The sequence below is a fragment of the Thermobia domestica genome, chromosome 1 (assembly GCF_964235325.1).
Source record: "Thermobia domestica chromosome 1, izTheDome1.hap1.1, whole genome shotgun sequence".
Taxonomy (NCBI): domain Eukaryota; kingdom Metazoa; phylum Arthropoda; class Insecta; order Zygentoma; family Lepismatidae; genus Thermobia; species Thermobia domestica.
Genome location: NC_137454.1, coordinates 84,935,920 through 84,957,025, shown reverse-complemented (window position 1 = coordinate 84,957,025; position 21,106 = coordinate 84,935,920). Strand labels below are relative to the sequence as shown.

The following is a 21,106-nucleotide window of genomic DNA, read 5'->3' as shown; positions in this document are numbered from 1 at the left end:
AACATGCTACATATCCGAATATAATTATGTTAATAAGAGTATTAATAAGTGTGTCAAATATTATCTTTCAAACCAGCCTCGATGCAACATATTCTTAATTAATTAGTGATATGCTCATACTTTAATGTAAATGATAGCAAACATCAATAGTTAAGTATAAATTGTTAGGAATTAAGTACAGATAGTTTATGTGAGTTAAAGTTGAACCTACGAGCTAATTTTACTCTCAAAATTTTGAAGCATATCTTAAATAACTCAGAAATAAACAGACAATATATTTGAGGTGTTCTCATTAAATACAGTCTCGTGAAACAATTCAGTAAGAATGGACGGCCAGACCAACTACTTTAATTAAGTTATAAAGATTAATTGAAACATCAAATTACATCGTTACTCCATGCACGTGAATTCCTGTATATCTAGTGTTTAACGGTAGGTTGTCCTGGCGGTGTGCAAATAATCGCTACCGTGTTGGAAGACGGGGGTTCAAAAAAGTGTAAAGGTCGAAAGGATAGGATTGACGAGATCATGACTGACGATATCCTGCGCCAATCACGTTCTCCGGAGTGAATACGAGAAGCGAATTGCCACCATGACAAAATGCGGTGTGAATCCTGAATAGAGATCCCATTTCGTCACTGTCCAAGATAAAAACTACTCTCATCGCTAAATAACGCCGCTCTTTATTTGCCTCGCTACTGTACTTTCTCCTGACACTACCGAAGACGTTCTCAGCGATGAGCATGTGTCAGAGATAATTGTGCGAGAAACATGAAAACGTACACCTGCATCCAACAATCAACTGTTTAGTGTTCGTGTGCATGCATGGGGAGCCACAGAGGCTCTCATTGATCTGGTGTTCGCTATTCTCTGTTAAGGATGCACGAAAATACTTCTGTCCAGAGGCTCTCCGGTTCATCGCGGACACATGCATTGGAAATATGCTACTTCCCATCACGTACACTACCGATATAGATGATTGACTCATCATGACCTATGCGAGTGGCAATTCTCGGGTCTTTCGAAGCCCCATTATGCACATCCACGGTCATGTTGACCGACGGCCTTCAAACTCCTAGTAGAATACTCTTTACAGACACTTCGAGAAGCCTGCGCTCTTTTGTACTAGAACCTTCAAACTTAGATCATCTGCAGACGATCCCTTTCACCTAGCCTTGGTTTCCGCCCACTATTATTTTTCTCTAATGATGTGGTGCCGCGAGTTCTACCGTCATAACTTGAACACTGTTACTCTTGATACATCTAATATACTGACAGTCTTGGATACCTTTGTTCCAACTAACTGTGCGTTTACAATTTGCTCCCTTTGGAAACTAGAGCGGGCAACATTAAAGTCTTGCCTATTGTATACATAAACCCGTACCACACCGCCTCATGTATGTCTCACTATCACCCATCCTCTAATGCTAGACAGACGCTGTACACGAATTGCTTATATTATTTTATAGGAAGATTCAAAAATCAGGATACACCATTAGAAGTCAGAAATGGCTGCAGGGTTTCGGATGAAATATGCGATATAGCTACTGAGCGTAGGACTCTACCTAAGAGGGCATACGACCATCATGCTGGGCATCTTAAATTCGCTTAATTTTTTCAAAAGGGAAGGAGTCATGTAGGTCGTTTGAGGTTAGAAGGTCATCAAAAATATTAATTCAATATAGGTGTCTAGCTAACTTTATTCCTAAGAATGATTTACATATCACTGAGGAAGATCAATGGTTGCAATACTCAAGGCGGCGACCAATTTAGTCGATGCATACCGCAAGACTTTTTTTTTTTTTTTTTTAACTCTTCGTGCATCTTCTGAGCTAATCAGGATCGTGCTGCTTGGGTTCAAGGAAATTGTTAATTTTGATCTGGTAAACAACGTCTTTTACGTGTCTCTATAGGTATAAGCCAGCGCAAGAGTCCTTGGAATCACAGTGCCCACTCTACTTTCCCACATCTGCCGATCTAGGGGCAAGGGGAGTGTTAATCCAAACACTGCCGCACTTGTACCTCGTAATGTGGAGACGCACAGTCATATTGCAAGTATGTTGGGGAACGCACCTTATGGATTTAGAAGTGATGGAAATACCTCCTCATGTAATAGGTTTCTGCATCAGTCGCTGTTCAATGTGCCTTCAATGAACACGGGGACCCACAATGCGTGTGTCCCTTATTCTGCACCCTACCATAAGTTTCTGCCCACTTACACATTTAGACGCATCAGTTCAGTAACAGTTCTCATCTGATTTAGTATCGATGGTTCTGTTTGTCAACCTCACCATTCAGGAAGACAAATGCACAGCGACTGGAGAGCACTTCATGTGGAAACTGTGAATTAACTTGGCATTTTATCCAGGGTTCATTAAAAGAAATGTAATTTCCTGTCGGGGTCTTCCTCGGTCAGGTGTTCCTGTTATTGCAGCTTGTAGGATGCCACTGATTACATTGAAAGAACAATACAATTGAACTCTACTTGTGGTACACACGTCATCGCTGACACGTGGTACATGGCGATACTATGGCTCCGGCTCTTGACAAATGCTGTCAATACATCAGCTAATCATTCATTAAATCAATGCTGAAGGGTTAGTGCCATACTGGTTCATCCGAAGGAGGAAGAAAAAAAAGACGAAGATATTAACATGCTGATCTCCCACATTGACACGTGAATCACTCTGACAGGAATAGTTACATCAAACCCAAAATCGGATATTCGTCTTTCGTAAATTTCTCTTCTAACCTCAAATAGGATATCACATGACCCCTTTCGCATTTAAAAATAAAATCATTTAGATTCTACACGCTCTCTTAAGTAGAGCCCCACCTTTACAAGCATAGCGCCATTTCATTCCAATCCCTTTCAACTTTTGAATCATACTGTATATTTGTCGACATTTTAAAGCAATTTGTCTGTTGGAAGAGTGCCGAATGAAAGCGGACAAGAATAAGACGAAACAACAGAAACACTATAAATATCGAAATAGCCATTTGCATATACTCAAGCTAAAGTTTCATTGTTTTTATCATATATATACCAGAAAATAGTAAAATCATAATTACGTTAACACCAAGAAGGGTAAACCGTTTTAGCTAAACGCTTTATCGGAGAAGACGGAAAGGAATAGGAAGCAAAAATTTAAGGACAGAGAAGTAACGACTTCAACTACTACAATTATTTGGTCACATCTACTTCTCTGTACTCTTACTGCCTACTCCTTCCCCTCCGTTTTCAAAAAGTCTTGTAGTTCACCTTTTAATGTTGTATTATTGTAAAAAAATTAAATCATCTTGCTTTATATCTCCTATTATTCTCTGTAGGCTAAAGGACGCGGAAGCGAATGATTATCGTTGTGTAAGCTGCTCACATATTGAGATACATGCTGTTTAACGATGGAAAGAAAAATAACTCTTCAATGTCGATGGTTAAGCATGTGCATATATTATGTAGTTTTGATATACTTAAAGAGTTACTATTCATAATATGGAACAGAATATATTAACCATGTGGACAGAAATATTCTGGTTGCAGTTTCCTTGGTTGATTGTCAGATTTTTGTGGATATTATTTTATCGTCACGCAAATAAAGTAGAATGAAGAATTAGTGTTAAACTATTTTCCTTAATACATATTATATCAGCCTTCCATTCTGGTATTAGACAATTAAGTTCAGGCTTTACCAATTATGAAAGAAATGAGTGGAATGAGAATGTGGGACGAAACGACTGAGCACCGAGAAAACCCAAGGACGCAATGTTGTCCACCACAAATTTATTTTCCTCCCTCCTTTACTCTCTCATCCTGTTTTTCTCTCTTACGTCGCCATCCCCTTGTTTATTAAAGCTAGTACTGAGAAGGACATTTTTGAGATGCACTGTTAGTCTTTCATATATATATATACGAAAATAAGTTCCTAAAAGCTTCCCATGCGTGTTATTCCTACGATAATGTTTTATGATCTCATATCCTATGATATATATAAAAAAAATTAAATTAAACATGCGAGTTCCCACAACATGCTGTTCCTTCAATATTACACACAAAACCTTTACTTACCTAAACGCATACATAGTGCTAAAGTTAACTTAAGCACTCTTATTAAAAAGCTTCATAAAAATAACAGGCATCATTACTGAAAGAATTCACAAAGCATGTGTTTAATTATGTGATTTAAAAAAAAAATCAATGCTATTTGATAACATAAACTACGAACGTGTTAAATAAAAGGCAAACATTCGAACTAAGTATTTGATTTAAACGTCATCAAGATATCAACAGTACGTCAAAATAGAGCTAACTGCTTGCATGAGTTTCAGTTTGTAATTTAACAACTATAGTACTTTCATTTTAAATACATTTTTTTTCTTTACATCACACACAGATGAGATGTAATTTATCTGTGGTCACATTTCTTGAAGCGAAAGTAAAAACAGACAAACAATAGCTGTCTTCAAAACATACTAAAAACATGCAATTTATTATAGCCTATATCAAAAAATCATATAAGTATGCTGCAATATGAAAAGTTTTTATTACCATTATACATGTCAATCGAAAATAGATTTTTTTTTTAAGTTTTATTAATTAGGAGGATTATTCTATAGCAGAAAATAATACACGATGAAAAATTGAGAGAAAATGATCACAACCGGTCACTGGATTACAGTACTATCGATGAACACAAGTAGGCTTGCTTTGAAAAGTTCACATACTGCATTGAATGGTGTACAACGTATATGCAGTGTTTATACTATGACGAATCTGCTGTTATTACTGAACATCATGGGATATGGTAAACACAAATTATTTTCTTACTATCACTCCTTCTTTGTAAAGTAACATATTTTAGCTGTAAAATTTACAATTTCTGTACACTCATGTCCAAAATTGTTGTCGCATATCTATAATTTTCTTCTCGTAACAATATAATTTGATAATGATTTTGCAGGGTACTTTTAATACTGATACTATGCGTATAATTAGTAAATGTATATTTGCCGTAAATTTCATAGGAAAATAATTATAAATAAGAAAATTAGAATGATTAAAATAAAATGTTGCTAAATGGATAAGAAATATTTATTTTCATTTTATCGTTCTTATTTACTGTTCTTTTGACGTGAAATTTGCCACATATGTGTCTTTGCCGATTGTACACCTACTAACATTATAAGAAATACGGGGCGAATTCGTTATCAAATTATATTCCTACGAGAACAAATTTATAGACATGAAACAACAATTTTGGACATGGGTGTACATCTAGACCATAGATGTTCATTTTACTTCGACCTCACTCACCCTCGCCCTCGCAGTAGCAGTTGGCCCTCACCCTCGTTCACCCTCGCCCTCGCGAATGGAATTATCCATCGCCCTCGCGCGCCCTCACCCTCGCTGTCGAAACTTGCCCTCGCGCACCCTCGCCCTCGCCGTCGAAGCTTGTCCTCGCCCTCGCGGCCAAAACTTGTCCTCGCCCTCGCGCACCCTCTCCCTCGCCATCGAAGCTTGTCCTCGTCCTCGCGCACCCTCGCCCTCGCTGCCGAAACTTGTCCTCGCCCTCGCTGTCGAAGCTTCTCCTCGCCCTCGCACACCCTCGCCCTTTTCGTCGAAGCTTTTCCTCGCCCTCGCGCACCCTCACCCTCGCCATCGAAGCTTGTCCTCGCCCTCGCGCACCCTCGCCCTCGCGATAGGAGTTGTCCATTATCCTCGCTCGCCCTCGCCTTCGTGCTCAAAACTTTTCCTCGCCCTCATATCATTGAGGGCGAGGGTAATTGAGGGTGAGGAGACCTCGAGAGGGCCTCCTTCGTGAGGATCAGAGCATCAATTATTCAACCTATTTGTTGAATTATTTCCTTATCGTCAGTGGCGGATCCAGGGGGGCGATCGCTCCCCCCAGAAGAGGAAACTTCTTTATTTTATATATACAAATAAAACGCATCCCAGAGTTTGGAGCTCTTAAAAGTAGCTCTAAGTAGCAGTATTACAGCCCACCACCCCCACCAGAAATCCGTCCTGGATCCGCCCTTGCTTAACATACGTCCTAAAGAATGAAAACTAAACATATCATCGTATAACTTACTGTGGAACACCTAAAATGGAACAACTGTTACAATGGAGATCTCGGTCGATAGTGACGTTTACATCATTTATCAACAGTATCCAATGCCTTTACTTCAAAATGTTCCTTGAACTACGATGCAAGCATAAGTATTCAGCCACACAAGGGCGGCTCTCATGAGGGTGAGGGTGAAATCAAGGTTTGATGAGTGGCGGTAGAATGACTGCTGCGGACTATCTGTCAGAATTTGACAGTCAACACGTTGGCCATCCCTGATGTATGTAGCGTAACTGAGGAATTTGAACAAATTCAAAGGGAAAGATCTAAAGAGCTTAATTTTGAAACTTCGTCAGCAAACAAATAAAATACTTCAGAACACTATTGTTGAATTATCACTCTGAAATATATACCCACTCTAACCTATAACATGAATGACTTCATTGATTTGAATGTGAATCTAAGTTAATTGGTATTTTAAAATATAAACTGAAATGTGTCAACGTGCTTGTAAGGTTAATTTCGATGCTCAAATATTGTTAATATTCACCACTAATAGAGATACATTTGTCCTACCTTAACAATGTTAAAATTTTGATTTTTTTTTTTCAATAATTGCCATAAATATGAAACTTTGTCTTAAGAAACTACTCTAGGGGCCAATTTGTGCACTTTATCACTTTGGTCTTGGTTCATTTTTGGCAGCTATCATTGTTGGAAAGTTTATTTTCAGTAATTCCCACAATTATGAAATGATATCTTTCAAACGTTGTCTCAAGGATTCCTTACACTACAAATACGTAAAGGCAAATGAAAAATGAAATCTTTAGTTTAAGATCCCACGATTATGCAAGCTAAATGCTAAAGGAGACAGAAGTGAATTACATTAAAGTAATAGTTGAATGAGAATGTGGTAGGAAACTGGAGAATCCCCAGAAAACCCACGAACACGATGTCCTCCACCACGAACTTACTTGGACGGGAATCGAACATGCGACCCTTCGAACAAAGGTAATTTCTCTATCGCTGAGCCACCGTTCCTCCCTAAATGGCACGCTCAGAGCTTAGCGCCTCCAGGGGCCTTGGAAAGATTATCGAGCCTAAAATGATTTAGCACTGACTTTTATAAATCCACCAATTCAACAATTAATAATGTCGTGCAAACTTTAAGATTGTAGTAATGAAAGAAAAGATGAAATCTTTAGTTTAGGGCCCCAGAGTTATGTAACTGCTAAAGGAGGTGGATGAAACTGTAAGTGAATGATGATGAAAGAAATGGTGGAACGGGAAAGTAAGAGAACAAACCTTTATTTTCTTTAGCACAAATAATTAAATGTGTAGATTAATTGATTTCCAGAAATTTTATTATAATTAGCAATTAAAAACTGAAAGGGCGATCACAAACTTTTATTGCCCAGGACCTCGCAACAATTTGTTACACGCTGCCATACGGTACATCATTAAAACAGGAGTAGAGTGACTAAATTATTTTGCTCTGTGGTTGAAAAGTAATAATGCAAAACAGACAATTATTGACTTGAAGAGATAGGATAGTTTAAAAATTCTGACTGGGGAATAAAATCTTCATTTTTACGTCCTACGATTATCGCAATCTTGTAGCCAACCTGGAACGAAAGAGATTCAGCCCACTGAAGATTCTTTGCGAATATCATTTCAATGTGAATTTCGAACAAAGATCTAAGCTTACCTTCATGCTTACGTTACGTCAAACAACTAACATATAAGGTGGAAATTATTCAACTTTTTTCATAAGATGTAATCCAGCTGACTAATTAAAATTTTATAAGCTTTATGTGTTATATGTTGATTGATTAAATGTTGCACCTGATAATATGTAGTCGTTACTGCTCGTTACTGCTTGTTCATCAGTTGAAATTGTGCAACTGATGAATGGATACTTTATGATCAAGGACAGTAACTTTTGCTACTTTTACAACAGTTCTAGCTATTTTGACTTGTGTGTGTATTCAAACTGATCGACTTACCAATTATGAATCTTCTTGTTTAGTAGTGGATAAACTCAGAAAGCATCGATTGCCGAAAAATTGTGAGGAAAATATTCCTGTAGTATAAGCAAGACTTTTTTTTAAAAAATCTTCCAGTTTTACGTTCCACGCTAGTGGAACGAATGAATGAAATGGTGGAATGAAGAAAATGGAAAGAAAGGGAGAACCCTGAGAAAAACCCATGCACATAGTATTTCTCCACCACAAATCACTTGGCGCGAGTTGGAATCGAACCAGAAACCCCACACACTAAAGGTGAACGCTCTACCACTGAGACAAAGCGGCTTAGTTTTCTGTGAATATGATGCCAGACAAAAGAGTAGGTGACAACAACGAATTTTGATATAAATACAGAATCTACTGTAATGATATGGATACTGAGTTCGCAATAAATTCACACAGACTGTACAGATGTCTCAATGACGAAAAATAAACTAATTCAGTTGGGGGTATTAGGAACCGTTATGACGCTGCATGTACGTGTTAAATTTGCTGGTGCTCATACTTTATAACTTTGCCCACACTTGTTACATTTTACTTCACTAAGTGTCCGGTATACAGTCACTAGCGAAAGTGGGTATTCACTACATAACTTGGCTTCTCGAAACCAGAATGAGTAAGCCGATTTAAGTACAGTTTGCCATAGATGTTCATTTTACTTCGACCTCACTCACCCTCGCCCTCGCAGTAGCAGTTGGCCCTCACCCTCGTTCACCCTCGCCCTCGCGAATAGAATTGTCCATCGCCCTCGCGCGCCCTCACCCTCGCTGTCGAAACTTGTCCTCGCCCTCGCGGCCAAAACTTGTCCTCGCCCTCGCGCACCCTCTCCCTCGCCATCGAAGCTTGTCCTCGTCCTCGCGCACCCTCGCCCTCGCTGCCGAAACTTGTCCTCGCCCTCGCGCACCCTCACCCTCTTCGTCGAAGCTTTTCCTCGCCCTCGCGCACCCTCACCCTCGCCATCGAAGCTTGTCCTCGCCCTCGCGTCACTGTGGGCGAGGGAACTTGAGGGTGAGGATGCCCTCGAGAGGGCCACCCTCGCGAGGGTGAACATCTCTGATCTAGACTATTGTAGGTCGGCACTATGTGAGTTTTCGAAACAAAGGTTTCCTGTGTGTATTTACTTACGTACTATGCCTATAACTAACTCTGTGCCGTAAGGAAACGGAAGGTTCAATGCCGTATTCACAAAAGCCGCCCATTTACTTAGAGCACTTGCTTCACAAAAGCTCACTTCTGTCCTTAACCAGCTCGATCTAGTTTCTACTTTGTGTTCCTATTTCTGTGAGATCCATCTTAATATTATCCCTCCCATCTGCGCCTAGAACTTCCTAATGGCCTCTTTATAATTGGGTTTCCAGACAAAATTTTGAAGGCATTCAACTTTTTCCTATTCTGGTTATATGACTGCCCACCTGATCACGATGTCTATCACACATTTAATTAAATTCCCTGACCAAATTATGATTTTCCCTGACTGTCACTGTCAAATTTCTTAGTACAAGTAATGAAAAAATAATGTATATTTGAAGTGTACTCTAAGTTTTCATCATTGTTAATATGATTGTGCATTGCAAACGTACAAACTGAACAATTTATTTATCTGTACATTATGACTATTTTAGTGGCATCTCTTCTCCCCTTGGAGTCACCCTTTCCACTATCATTTATTACTTATATAGTTTTATGTTTGTTTAACAGATATCACAATATAACACAATTTAATGGCATAAACTTAAAGACATAACGTACATTAACAAAATACATGTACAGTGCTTTACACAAATGTTTGGAAATGTTTTTTCCTATGCAATGACATTTTCGGATACAAATATTTTCCAAAAATAAGAACAATTTCAAATTTGGAAATCAACAGACATGAATGATAACGGTACTGGACTTGGTGTTTTGTAAAGCTTTCCAAACAGATCTGTGAGTAGCGTAATAATCTTTAATACTAATATCCAACGCCGTTTGTGCATATACATCAAGTGACATCCTTACTAATAACAAACCTATACACACATATCTGATGTTATGATCCCAATACAGGCCTAAACACAATATGTATTCCTGAAGTTAGTTTCTCTCTTGGTCATATCATCATGTTAATCAACATGGAAAAGAATTTTAACAATACTATCATCAGTCGTATCCAGGATAGTATTTAGAAAGTCCAACGTTGTCGTTCATTTCACTCATTCCGATAAATGTGAAGGAAACTTAAAAATAAAATAGCCTTATCATTCTTATCTGCTGCTCGCAGGGTTGCTGGAATTTTCCCCAGCCCAAAAAAACTTTTTTTTTGGATAAAACCTCCATAAAAAGAATTATAATATCCCCCCCCCCCCAATAAAAAACTCTAAAAATATACTTCAAAACCTGGATTGAAATGATAACCTTATCATCATAATTAGTTTCTTCAATCGAGTTTCTAAGTATACGCCTAGTTTCAGAATTGGTTTTTAATATATATTTATCAAGAGAAGATCTCCAGAACAGAATACTATTGAAAAAAAGTATGTTTGGGAATCATTTATAACGAATTTAGTTCGCGATCGATCAAATTCCCTGTAATAGCGTAAACTATGATCTGAAACAAACGACAATGCGGCTACGATCCCTTTGTTTTTGTAATACTCCTTATTGGTAGAGACAAATAATAAAGAACGTTATGAAGAGTCGTTTTTAACATCGTATTAAAACTAATGAGTGATGCTAACTTTCGTACTTAGAAAGAACGTCAGTGAAGTTAACAACGATTTAATCGAAAAAGGCCAGCCAAAACTTTTCCGCAGGGTTGTCCCAATACATTAGTAGAAATTACGGTAAGAGGAAATAGTTATCTCTTACCTTACAAAAATAATGAAACAGAAGGAATATTCAAAGTGTAATTTTAAGGAATTTGTTCCTATGCTCTAATCAATATACTTTTCCAGAATGTGTAGAAGAAAAAAGGCAGCTGGGGAATAGGACGTGCTACAAAATCATTAACAACATCACCAATACCAAAATCCTGGGTAAAGATTTTTTTTTTTCTGATCCATAATCAGATTCCATGACCTGTGGACATCTTGCTACTAATATTACGTAAACTGTATAAACTATGCAGTTCCTTGTTATCAAGTTTACGCCACTCCTCATTTTCGTCCCTTCTGGTCAGATTATTCGCTTCAGGCCTTTATTTTCAAATACTTTTAGTTTGCGTTCTTCCTTGAAAGAACGCGACCATGTTTCGCAACCATAAAGCACAAAGACATAATTATCATTTTATATATATTTTAAGTTTCAAATTTTTCGACTGAATTCGCGAAGACAAAAGTGCATAGACTGATTAATAACACGAATTCCATGCTTTCAGTCGAAATTTAATTTCTTCGTAGATGTGGTTTTGGTCTGTTAATGTTGATCTTAGATGTGTCCACTTAGTCGGTCTTGATATTTTAAAGTATCCATAGTTTACAGTATTACGGTCACGGAAATATCCATGTATTTAGTTTTCTCTGCATTTACTTCTAAATCGATATCCCGGCAAGCGTTTAATAGAACCTTTGCATTTCTTTCTATTGTTCCCACATCATCATCTATCAGATTGACATCATCAACATACATCACAACCTGTTGAGTGCCATTCAGCTCAAGATTCTAGCTGTTACCTTCAATTTACCTGGTGCTTTCTTATAGTGAATTCAAGAAAATTGAATAATAATGGCGACAATGCATCTCCTTGTTTCAGGCCATTCCTAAAGTGAAATTTGTCTTAAAAAATGAAATGAAATCTTCAATGCAACAACCGACGCTTATACATTTAATCTAAAGGAGATAGATGATTTCTGAACGTGAATACATATGAAATAATTGGTGAAATGACAATGTGGGAGGAAAATCAACAGGTTACTTGAAAGCATATTGAGACCTACAAGGGTGATCCGGAAGTGTGCATACCCCACCTTTAGTTTCAACTGTATAATATTAGTTATGGTAGAATGTCTATACACAGTTACTTTGAAGTCTTAAGAGTCATAAACATCGCTATGATCATCATCCATGTCGTAACACAGCTGATTAGGATTTAGATTTCTGGGATTTCGGCATCTAAGGCCATTTAGCCCTTCACGTTTAGAGGGATGACGTCCCTCGGCGAGCACACAATCCGGGGAGAGGGAAGGAATGAAGTGGCCTGGGACCTATAAGTTAGGTACCATCCAGGCATTTGCCTGGTGTGAATGAGGAAAACCCAGGAAAACCTCATACAGGGTGGCTGGCCTGAGAAGACGTGTTACACTTTTTCGACCGAGTGATCGTAACACAGCTGAATTCTGCGCCGAGTTCTCGCAGACTCCAACTTCACTGCAAATAACTGTTACCAAGCAGAAAACAACAACAACAAAAAAAAAAAAAAAAAAAAAAAACGTAGATAGCAATATTGCCAGACAATGCCAAGCAATGTTACCAAACAAATGTGGGTAAAACCTAAAACTGTCAGAAAACACCAACTAGGGGTACGCCCAGTTCCGGGCCACCCTGTATAGAGACGCATCCCAATGTAATGCAGAAGTTGCTTCGGTCATGTCTTAATCAGGACACCGGTAGCTGACTTGCTGTAACGAGAAAAGAGAAGTACCAGCGACAACTTATTGAATTATACAAAGGATATAGGCGAAATGCTACTCCTGTGGGTAACTTTTCTAAGTGTCTGTTACATTGTGTGAAATTTCTGCATAGAGTAGCTGCTGGATACTCTATGTGGCTATGTTCTTGTATAGATCTTACGTAACTTTATTGCATGTTACTTTGTTTATTGTGTAGGGGTTAAGTTCCAAAGTTGGGCGTCCGTTTCCAACAAAATTTTTAAAATTTACAGGAAAGATATGGATAATTTGATCGTTTGTGTGCTTGATAATATAAAAGAGTCTCGAAAAATCTGTTTATTTGTTATATATAAGCGGTTATAAACATGGAACTATGTGGCGAGCGGGTGGAACTACTTGGCGCAAGGTAACACAACAGTTGCATTGTGGGAAAGAAACGAGCATATATGTTATCATGGCGAATGTACAAGGGCAATGGAGTAACAGTTTTAACATTTGTAAAGCAATACGTTGATAACGATCAAAATCTTTTAAAAGTTTGTGAAGAGCACGGATTAATGAACCTAGTAACAAATTGCAGAAAGTGTGCAAAGGAGGTAACAGCGAAAAAAGCTTGGCGAAAGCGGACGCCCAACTTCGGAATAAATGCCTCAAATAATATATTTCTTCACGTACTGATATACTTTTGGCGCACCACTAGAAAGAATTGTTGAAAAATTGGAATTCTTTCAGGAAATTTCTTCTTATTGTCTGCTAAAAGGTTTCCGCTGGGCGGCATGAAAATATCTTACTTCACATGGATAAAATATTTTCATAAGAGTACCTCAGAAGTAATTGTTGAAACTTTAAGCTTCTTTTACGACGTGCCTATAAATACGGCGTCCGGATGTATGGCATAAAAACTAATACAAAAACAAACCAATTGTGCTAGGTGGACACTAAAAGATACGACTACTATCTACCTGAGTCAGAGCAGGGCAAAACTGGTAGAACCGCGCGATAGCTAAATCCTCCAAAATGTGGCCAAAACTACACCAGCACCTTTCTAAATTGAGATAGCACCAAAACAAAATAGAATTATAGATATTTGTCGAAGATTAACAAAGTCTCGTGGTAAACCATTGCCAGAGGTAAATACTGAAAATGAACAGCTAGCACTGCTCAAAGTAATTTTTAACCATGCAGTCTTCAGCATTTGGAAATAGACTATATAATTGGTAATTGAGCGTATGAAACATAATAATTAAAACTAACCTGAACAATGTTCCTTTTTCAAATGTACTTTTAGCCTGTATTTCCCGAGGGTACTCTTCGTCGGAAATAAATTTAAAACTTTCTTCTATACATATCTTTACATAGTTATATATAAGAAAAGTGGTGTGTATATGTACACAGATTTTCTCCATATAATATAAATTTGTTGTGAAGGTCAAATTTAGGCAGATCACTTGAAATAATTGCTCAAAGAATATAATTCTTTCACTAACTTCTTTCTTATTGTGTTCCAAAAGATGTGCGCTGGGCGATATGACAATACCAGATTTAGCATAGAAGTTCAAGAAGGCCATTAGAAGTAATGATTGAAAAGTTACAATTCTTTCACGATTTACTTATAAATACAGCGTCCAGACGTGCTATAAAATCTACAGTGCACTACATTACACTACACAATGGCATTTATTCCGAAGTTGGGCGTCCGCTTTCGCCAAGCTTTTTTCGCTGTTACCTCCTTTGCACACTTTCTGCAATTTGTTACTAGGTTCATTAATCCGTGCTCTTCACAAACTTTTAAAAGATTTTGATCGTTATCAACGTACTGCTTTACAAATGTTAAAACTGTTACTCCATTGCCCTTGTACATTCGCCATGATAACATATATGCTCGTTTCTTTCCCACAATGCAACTGTTTTGTTACCTTGCGCCAAGTAGTTCCACCCGCTCGCCACATAGTTCCATGTTTATAACCGCTTATATATAACAAATAAACAGATTTTTCGAGACTCTTTTATATTATCAAGCACACAAACGATCAAATTATCCATATCTTTCCTGTAAATTTTAAAAATTTTGTTGGAAACGGACGCCCAACTTTGGAACTTAAAAGCATTATGCCATATGAAATGATTTTCCACTATCCTGGTTATGCCTACACCTACCATAGCTGACACCTTACTCCCTACGGATACATCCCCGCGCGGGCTCCCCTGCTCTAACTCGGTTAGATATCACTCGTTTTTTTAGTGGCCATCTCGCACAAGTTGGCTCACGCTTGTTGCACCGTAGGGTTGTAGTTAAGGAGCCGTACTTCCCATTTAGGGAAGGACGAGAAACGCCATACTTTCAGGAATTATTCATTGACTATCTAGGATGTTAAAAAGTAGGTAATAGACTGAGTTCTTGCCCCTGTACTTAGGGTGTTTAGGTAGTGCAACAGTAAGATGTATCCTCGTGCACGGGAGATGAGAAGTAGCTCGTAGTTTTAAAGCTAGATGTTCACACGATGTATCCATTAGAAGTATTTATACTACCTTCTAAAGCCAATTTACACCTACTAATTTAACTCTTACCTTACTTTCTAAGGGTGTATGGGCAGTAAGAGTGTATTTCCTGCTAAGAGTCAATATTTCATGAATATCAGTATGCGTCCCTAGCACGGTGGTGGTCTTTACATATAATTTACGAATGAAATTTAAATTTATATCGTATTCACATCACGCATGTTAGCTAGTCATAATCTACGTGAAAGATTCTTGCCATATATGTAGCAGTATTCTTTCTCCTCGGCGTAATTTTCTTTCCTAGTACTTACATAATATGTATGCTAAGATTGAGCAAGTTATTTGAATTATACCATAGTGTACTATGATTTTCTACTATTTTTTCTAATCAGATTGTTAGTTAATATACTTTAGTATAGTATATATTCTTTGTTAATCATCTATAATTTCACTTGCAGAAAAAGTGATAAAAATAAGAATTACCGGCAACGATACTGCCTGGAAATAAGCTATAATGCATCCACTCACAGTAAATTGTAGTGTTTATTCGAGCATGATAGTTGATCTTGATTCTGATATTGATGTATATGATTATCTTTTATATGTGAACAACTCTTTCTAATCAAATGTGCTACAGTAACTCATTTTTGATTTAAAATCATTTATAATTAAAAACAGATCACTGTATTGTAAACCGTACCCTGCTGTACTGTGAATACAACCAGCTGATTAACAGAGTTACCAGTTCGTATGAAATCGAATTGGTGAAATATCCAATAGATTCTGGGCCTCATTCCGTAGTGGTTTCTGTCCACAGAACAAAATCTTTTGGTTTTCAAGTTTTGCATTGCGGCGGAAAGAAAGGGAAGTGTTCGAGAACCATTAGAAAAGAACTTCAAAACAAGTCCTTTATATTCGTTACTATAACCACCAACTTCATGTTATAATTCATACTTGATCAGCGATACGTAATGTAAAGAGCATTCTGAATTAGCCAAGCTGCTGTACAGGTTGTTCAGAAAATATTGGGTGTAACAGACATGGGCCTTATGCGGAGTCATTTTGAAATATGAATAGCGTCATACTAAAGACCTGACTACTAGAGACCTGCACGGGCCGACTCTGTTATTTCTTTGAGCCGGGCCGGGCTTGGGCGGGCCGACACTGTTATTTCTTTGGGCCGGGCCGGGCTTGGGCTGGCCGACACTAATTTCTCTTGAGGTCGGGCCGGGTTGGGGCCGATCAATTGCAATTCTTTAATAATTATTGACTTTCGTTAAACTATAATTGGAATAAAGCCAAACGTTGAAGAAGTGTGTTCGTGAAAAATGTTACAAAGAATGCAATAGCTATTTATAGTTTGTGTTGCTTAGCGGCTCCTCTTTCACTATAGACGATTGCAGGCATTATGCGGTAAATTGAGCTCTGACCTTGACCTTCACTGAACTCAGAATATAAAAAGAAGGCGTGGAAATGTTTTGCCTTGTAACCATACAGTTCAGCTCAGTCAATTTTTAAGAAATTTTTAACTTTTTAAATGAACCTCGCATAAAAGCACTCTCAAGAATTTTTCTCTCAGCCAACAAACGAATGTGCATATATGTATGTACGTCTCGACTCCAACGGAAATCACAGAGTTCCTCTCTCCTTCCCATATAAGGAGCTAAAATTCAGCACAATGGACAAACGTCGTCTCAAAACATTCCTGTCTATGGGCTGTCATGGCTATTTTTAGCTCTTGACATCACCAAACTGCGTAGCAAACCGATTCTTTTGCCTAGCAACACGACGAGACGGAAAGAAAAGGTGCAGTAGTCTGACTTACACTTACGGGGAAGCAACCACGTTGAGTATGGTGCGCATAACTGAAATGAAGAAATAACTTAAACAACATTGAATTTTGTCAAGTGTGAAACGTAATAAATTCAAAATGTAATAATATCGAACTAGTGCTATTGTTATGAAGATTTGAAATGTTTTAAAACGTTTGTTTAGACGTGTAAATCAAAGTCCTCCCGACAAGGAGCTGAAGATCGGCATGCAACTCAATTCGCCTCAAGGAAGATGACAGGAGAGCAACCCGCAACTTACAGGACATCACCCCTGAATATCCAATACAGTTCCCCTTCTAGTGCCGAAGTAAGTGAACAGTGCCTGTGAAAGTGAAATAATTAGCAATGTGACGAAACCTAACAATAATTCGTGTCAACCGCGACATCCGCGTCTTACGTATTAAATGGGCTTAAAATATTGGTTATATAAAGTGAAGTGCTACCGCTTATGTAATTTTTATTCATGAAGTTGAAGTGTTAATTAAAAGAAAAATCCAAAAGTTGAGTATCCTTTCAAAACAATAATCTTAATCTAAATTTACGTATATTAATTTTAAGAAATAATGTAATTTATACTTCTTTTACAGCACGAGTGATTAGCGCCTATGCAACTTAATAATACGTGCATTAATAAATTGCATCAGCGCCAAATGTACAATTAGAATTTATTTTATGTCGGTTTTCTAAAACGTTCGGTTCGAATCCCTAAGATGTGTGTCCAGTGGCTATATGGAAGGCTAAAATGGATGATCCGAATTGATAATAAAGATTAAAGGAGACATATCAGTAGCAAAGGATCGAGACCCGGACCATGGCAGACGTCCGAGCCCACCTAGGGATTTGTAGGATCTATGTATTGCAATTAAAGGCTTCATTCCGGCGACGCACACAGGAGGATCGAACCCAGTACTATCACAATAAATGGCGTACCGGACAAGATACGAACCCAAAGTGTTACAGCCTGTCGCTAAACAATATTGCCATCTTCACTTTATGCTAAAAACCAATTAACTTAGATTTTTGTTACAGGGAATGGAGTTTTTGTTCTCTCGATGACAGGCAAAGTTCTAGGAGGCAATGGTACTTTTCGGAAGGCAAGCGTCAGGTTGTGAACCAAAGTTTAGAAAATGTTTGAGGGTTAGGTCAAATTTAGTACTAAATTTTGAGAAAGATTGGGGCTCGAGCTAATTTTTTTTAAATTATTGGGCCAGGGTCGGGCCAAAAACTTTTAAAATTTATTGGGCCCGGGTCGGGCTTGGACCAAGAATTTTGAAAAACTTATCGGGCCGGGCCGGGCTCGGGCCGAAAATCTCCAAAACTTTTCGGGCCCGAGCTGGGCCGGGCCTTGGTACGTTCGGGCTGGATTTGGCTCGGGCCGAAAAATTCGGCCCGTGCAGGTCTCTACTGACTACTCCAGGAAACATCACGCGTCAGAACGACTCTGCACAAGGCCCACAAAGACAATGCCAAGAATTTGGTGGATCGACGATGGACTAGGCCCCAGGAAATAGTGAAAACTATTTCAGAAAATTCTGATGATATAATTATATAATCTGAATACTTTCCTGAAGAGGAGTTAGGTAATGCAGATATTGAGTTACCTATTGAATCCACGGGACTTCTTAGAAAGTGTTCCACCGTTAAAATTATGTTTCATTGCCGTTCTAATGTTACAAATCCTATCAACTTTTGACCCAGCTAACAGTGCATTACAAGACAGAGAAATGTATCTCGGGAAAGCAGGTCGAGTTTGACGTCTTGTATTTCAGTTTTGTAGCAGAAAAGACAGTGTGAATTTGACAACATGCTCACTACAGCCAAAGACAAATCACAGAACTAAAGTATCAGATCCTGTATTTCCTCAGTTGAAGTGAATTCGGAAGATTCTTCTGTCTTTAAAGGATTTTGTTTTTGAAGAATCTTTAAATACAGGGTTTTCATAAAGTCTGGACGGATTTAATTTGCTTATAATTTTCATAAAAATGCTCATAATGAAATCAAATAAAGCGCAAACGGTAGCGGAAGGATTAAATTTTTATTTGGCAACACTGTTAGATAAGCGGCAACTCTGAACAGGACTAGCTCGGGAGAGTAATGCTCCCGGAAGTAGAAACGAGAAACACATTTCTGATTGGTTGGCGTTATCCACTTCTTGCCACGTTGCATTCAAATAGCAGACAACAAACGTTTGCTGTTGTCGGCCTCAGTGGCCGAGTGGGCTAGCGCTATATGCTAGTGATAAAATCCTGTTTTGGCCCGAGTTCAAACCCCGCCCGAGGAAAGTTTTTTTTTTTTTTTACATTTTTATAACACTTATTAAATTAAAATAATATGAAAATAATACTTAAAAGAGTGATTTTATTTATTTTTATGCAGATAAGTAGTAGTAGTATTTATGCCCTTGTACTCCATGATATAGGGGCGTTTTGTTCCCCTTGTACTTCATGATATAAATTTTGTGACCAACTTAAAACAACTGGCTAGGATAGCGCGTAAAACAGCTGTCTAGGGTAGCGCGCGGAAAAACGTACTACCGGGAGTATTACTCTCCCGAGCGGGTCGTCTCTGAACACGTTGTGAGAGGGGGAGGGAGGGCAAGGGTCAGTTTCTTACCAAATTCCATCCATTGTTGTTTTCATTGTTGTTTCAATGTTGACTTTTAAAAGTAAGTTGTAAGCTGTATTGGTGTGTGTGTCTTTTAAAGAATTAAATAAATGAAAAACTCCTCTGAGAAGACTATTTTTTTTTTACCGTATCAAAGATGGCGTCGATGAAAGAGAAAGCGCAATGTGTTCTGTGGTACGCAGAGCTAATATCACCAATTCTGGTGTGTCGAAAGTTCACCAAAGAGTTCAAAAAGCCGGCACCGACTGAGAGTGCAATCCGAAAGTGGCATGCTAAGTTCTTGGAGACAGGAAGCGTCCTGGACCACAGACTAGAATATACAGACCGCCAACTCAGCGAAAAACTGGAAATTTGGCGACAGTAGCGTCTCTAACACGCGACGACGGAACTAACCAATTGATCTGACGTCACCTACGTGGAAATTTCGAAAGTAACCATAGACTAGATTTTCGCTTTTTAGTTGCATTTGGGGAACATCTTTTTATGTTGACGTACTTCGCGGAATTTAGATATTTTCAAACTGAACTCTTTAAAAGAAAAATCTATTAATATAACAAAAGCTGGAACGAAACATCTAGTCCAGATGCAGTACAAGAAAAAGTGATTATTAGCTTACTGTATTACATCTAACACTGAGATGCGAAGCAGAGGAAAACAACCCGCCGGTTACTCTGACAACCCATGACGTCACGTTCCAAAACCGATGGCAGCGCCATCCACACACGACGACACTGATCTCGCCTACCGAGAGCGTTGATTGGTTCTTTCGCTGTGTAGACGATCGAAACTGATTTCAATAGCGCATATAGGAAGTTGCTCGTCTGTACGTATTCTAGACCGTGTCCTGGACCGTCCTCGAAGTGGGAGGCCGCCAACATCGCCTGCAACAGTGAGCAGGGTAATGGGGCGTTTACACTTGGTCGATTTAGTCGCACTACTAAATCGACTCGCTGCATTTGCGACTAAATCGAAGCAACTAGACCGAATGAGATCGATGGATGTGTTCAATTGTTTCAACCGAAATTGAATGCTGCTTGTCTACTCGCTCTCCTCTGGTCGATTCGAAATCGACTGGCAATTTTAAAGATGACCAAGCAAACAGTAATTGGTACAATTTCCGGTGTTATAGCAGAAGAAAATAGAATCGACCACAGAAAATAGAACGTCTTTCAATTCAGTTGCTAGTCGATTAGTCGCTTTCGATCAACAAGCGATTAAGTTGAAGTCCTGTTTACACGGTCGATTAAGTTGAAAGTGACGTCAATTCAACTGAATCGAACGCAAATCGACTAAGTGTAAACGCCCCATAAGGGAAAGCATCATCAACAGCCCACAGAAGTGGACGTAAATGGCGCCCAGTTGGAGGTGTGGCGGTGAATGAACTGAGCTGGTGCAGATTACAGGTAAAAATTTAATCCTTTCGCTACTGTTTGCACTTTATTTGATTTCATTATGAGCATTTTTATGAA

General features: G+C 38.4%; 1 protein-coding gene across 8 annotated transcripts in view; it reads right to left on the bottom strand.

Annotated features, from left to right (window-relative positions):
• LOC145686795 (putative phosphorylase b kinase regulatory subunit beta) overlaps window positions 1-21,106 on the bottom strand; it is a 161,712-nt gene that overhangs the window by 78,002 nt on the left and 62,604 nt on the right. The window contains exons 1-2 of one of the 8 annotated variants that reach the window (XM_081760474.1): window positions 15,664-15,896; window positions 4,067-4,142 (exon numbers count right to left, since the gene is read on the bottom strand). The exons of 3 other annotated variants lie outside the window; for them this stretch is intronic. In XM_081760474.1, coding sequence (XP_081616600.1) covers window positions 4,067-4,080 — 14 coding nt within the window. In that variant the 5' untranslated portion in view covers window positions 4,081-4,142; window positions 15,664-15,896. Of the gene's footprint in view, window positions 1-4,066; window positions 4,143-14,838; window positions 14,861-15,663; window positions 15,897-21,106 lie in introns of those variants that run through there. 4 more of the 8 variants (XM_081760484.1, XM_081760494.1, XM_081760503.1 and 1 more) reach the window with 4 other exon arrangements.